Genomic DNA, 3,198 nt, shown 5'->3' with positions numbered 1-3,198 from the left:
TATATACAAATGCCATTTCTATTAAAAAGTAAATTTAGAATGAATCATAATATTTTTACATCTAGTTTTTGCCTCAAGTGTAAATTTTATTATTAGTGTTTAATTATCGAATAAAAAGTATATATAAAACTAGAGTCGGTCCCTAATTAACTTTTTAGAAATTGGACTATGCAATCTTCATAGATTGGTATATACTCATACTATCTTCTACCTAAAGTAATAAAGTCAATTGTCAATTTTCTATACAAGGCAATAAAAGTTAATTTAACATTCCCTATGTATATGCTTGTCTGGGAATAAATGCTTGTCTAAACTCTAAGTATATACCAACTATACATTCCCTATTTGGTATATATTATTCGTGAGGTCGAGATAATTATTTTAGAAATAGTTAATAATGCTACTTGAAATTATCATTTGTTTTTTTTCCTATTTGGTATACGTTAAAATCATTTTTCTAATGAATTTGGCTCAGAATAACTCCCATAAAAGTCAAAAAAAAAAAAAAAAAAAAGCATAAGCTTGAGCCAACCCAAACCCTTTCCTAAAAATCTATAACATTAATTGTCTGTCAATGTACAATTGGTTAAAGGATAATACACTCTTCTTGTAACTATTTGGCTATTAATTATAAGTTGATACCATGATATATTTCCTTTTATATAACTTATGGACAAACTATAAGATAACCATAAGATGAATATATAATTGTCTATTTACTATAATAATATTAATAGACTGAGAATGTTAGATGTTAATATGAGTCTCTCTATTAGTCTAGTCAAAGATTCAATTAAAATTTTTATATTTAGGAGCTTGTCGTCATTAATTTAATGACATAATTTTTTTTAAAAAAAATAAGTTTTTTAAATCATCAATAATTCAATTTATTTTAATTCTGATTTAAATATAATAAATAAATTTTGGGATTGAAGTACACTAGAAGAGCATAAGAATTATGTGCGCCTTTTGATAAAAAGGAGCATTTTAGGAAATCAATTTAGTGCGTCGTTTGGATAAAGGCCGAAAATAATTTCTTTAATGAATTTGGCTAGAGTAAGAATAACTCCCTTAAATGTGCCAACCAATCAAGCATGGGCCAACACCCCTATAAATAGCCATGGGGCTGCCCTTCACTCTCACCACACTCCATCCTACTAGAGCAACTCTAAGCCATGGCTCAACCTCAACAAGCACGCAGTGCACTCGTAATATTGGCACTCGCCGTTGTCGGTCACTGCCTCCTCGGCCACACCGAGGCTACTGACTTCGTCGTCGGAGACGCCGGCGGGTGGAAATTCAATGTCATCGACTGGCCCAATGGGAAAAGCTTCAAAGCCGGCGATGTCCTCGGTACATGAACTACTACTCTTGAAATCCATGTTTACATAGTTTTGGTGTTTACTTTGAAGGAAAAACCTTTGGTGACCTTAGTGAAAGAAAAACCATATATTCTTTTGCAGTGTTTAACTACGCTGCCGGGGCACACAATGTGGTGGCGGTGAACGAAGTGGGCTACGATCAGTGCTTTCCGTTTGACGGGAAAGTCTACACTTCCGGGAAAGATCGAATTACCCTTGTCAAAGGGGACAACTACTTCATATGCGCCTTCCCTGGTCACTGTGAAGCAAATATGAAGATCAAAGTGACAGCAGCCTGAGCAAGCTTTTTAGATTAAGGCATTTGTGATATTTTCATGTATTACATCATGTCATCCTAATAATAGTTTTGTTCAGGAAATGAGGATTTAATCACTGTGATGCTCTATCATCTTCCTTTGCAGTCAGTTTTATTAAGGATGTATTGACTCCTGGGTTAATTTTACATCTAATACCTTCTTAATTAAATTATTCTTTACAAGTAGGGGAAAATGACACAAGTATATACCCTTTTTATTATTTATAAAATTACATCATATACAAAAATGAAATGATACATGTATCCTTTCTAATTCACAGAACTACATCATATATTCAAAAAATGATGCATGTATCTTTTTTCACTTAGAAAATTACGTCGCATGTATCCCCACCTTTCTCAATCAAGTAAACAAGTATGCAGAGAAAGGAATTTCTTTCTCTTTCCATTCAATTCTTAGGTCGTTAGATTTGTTTCATCCAACTCCTTTAGATAAACATAGCATAAGAGATCGAAAGAGGAAGACAGAGAACATTAGCCACTAGAAAAATTTATTTAGGGATGAAAAATTTTCGTCCCAAATCTGTAACAAGTTTTGCGACAAAATAAGAAATCATCGCTAATTAGTAATGAAATTAACAAAAAAAGAGTTTCATCGTAAATTAACAACAAATTAAATTTTGTTGCCAAATCCGTTACCAATTAGCGATGAAATTCAATATTCGTTGCAAACTCTGTCACAAATTATAAATTCATTGTAAATTTTGCAACAAAATTGATATTCATTGCAAACACTATGACAAATTTTGAATTTGTCGCAGAAGCTTGCCAGATATGAAATTGATGCAGTCAATTTTACGATGAATTCATGGATTCGTCACCAATTCTGCGACAAATCCATGGATTCGTAGTAGAATGGTCAAAACTTAAAAATAAAAATAAATGCATTCGAAAAATTATACCTTCACTTACCTTCATGGACCCTTATGTATCAAAGGGGGTGGAAGGTCTAAGTAGACCTCCACCCAAGCCCTGGTGGGCAATCTAGACGATTGCATGAGCGACGCGTCGCCCTTTGACCAACCACACAAGCGAATTATTGTTCTGAGGGTGACAACCGTCAATCCGTACTACTGGCGATGTTTGGTCATTAGCCGGAGGTTGTTTTCTCGATGGGCAGCCTTGTTAGGGTTATTTGTGTACCAGGAACTATTAGAGGTAAAACTCGCTCGACTAAGATCCCTTCTCCTCCCAAAACCACTATGACCACTCAACTAGAGACGTTCAGAGTGTTGGATTGTGAGCACGTGAGAGAGGGGGGGGGCGAATCACTCGTTTTTTGAAACATGAGTAATTTAAAAAAAAAACTTAAAACAAAATTACAGCGGAAATATGAAACTTAAAAGAACACATAAGAAAAATTCAGTCGATTTTACTTGGTTCAGAGCCTTCCGCGACTCATACTCCAAGACCCAGATCCCGCGGGCATATCGATGGGTAATCCACTAAATGCCTCTTCCGGAACGATCAGAAGAGGTAATCAAATACAAAAATGGGGGC

At 34.6% G+C, this 3,198-nt stretch overlaps 1 protein-coding gene across 1 annotated transcript; it reads left to right on the top strand.

The window, feature by feature from the left end:
• The first annotated feature begins 1,175 nt into the window (after positions 1–1,175).
• LOC121972349 (basic blue protein-like) lies at positions 1,176–1,660 on the top strand. The gene is made up of 2 exons (XM_042524032.1): positions 1,176–1,353; positions 1,464–1,660. The coding sequence occupies exons 1-2, from the start codon at positions 1,176–1,178 to the stop codon at positions 1,658–1,660; spliced, it is 375 nt and encodes a 124-aa protein (XP_042379966.1).
• Positions 1,661–3,198: the final 1,538 nt, after the last annotated feature.

The sequence above is a fragment of the Zingiber officinale genome, chromosome 4A, assembly GCF_018446385.1.
Source record: "Zingiber officinale cultivar Zhangliang chromosome 4A, Zo_v1.1, whole genome shotgun sequence".
Lineage (NCBI taxonomy): Eukaryota > Viridiplantae > Streptophyta > Magnoliopsida > Zingiberales > Zingiberaceae > Zingiber > Zingiber officinale.
This window is presented reverse-complemented; position numbering and strand designations above follow the sequence as displayed.

What these genes read in the sequence shown, in the direction of transcription:
- LOC121972349 (XM_042524032.1), top strand. Translation starts at nt 1,176, where the DNA reads ATGGCTCAACCTCAACAAGCACGCAGTGCACTCGTAATATTGGCACTC. An exon ending in CAAAGCCGGCGATGTCCTCG is followed by an intron (nt 1,354 to 1,463) that starts GTACATGAACTA and finishes ATTCTTTTGCAG; the next exon opens with TGTTTAACTACGCTGCCGGG.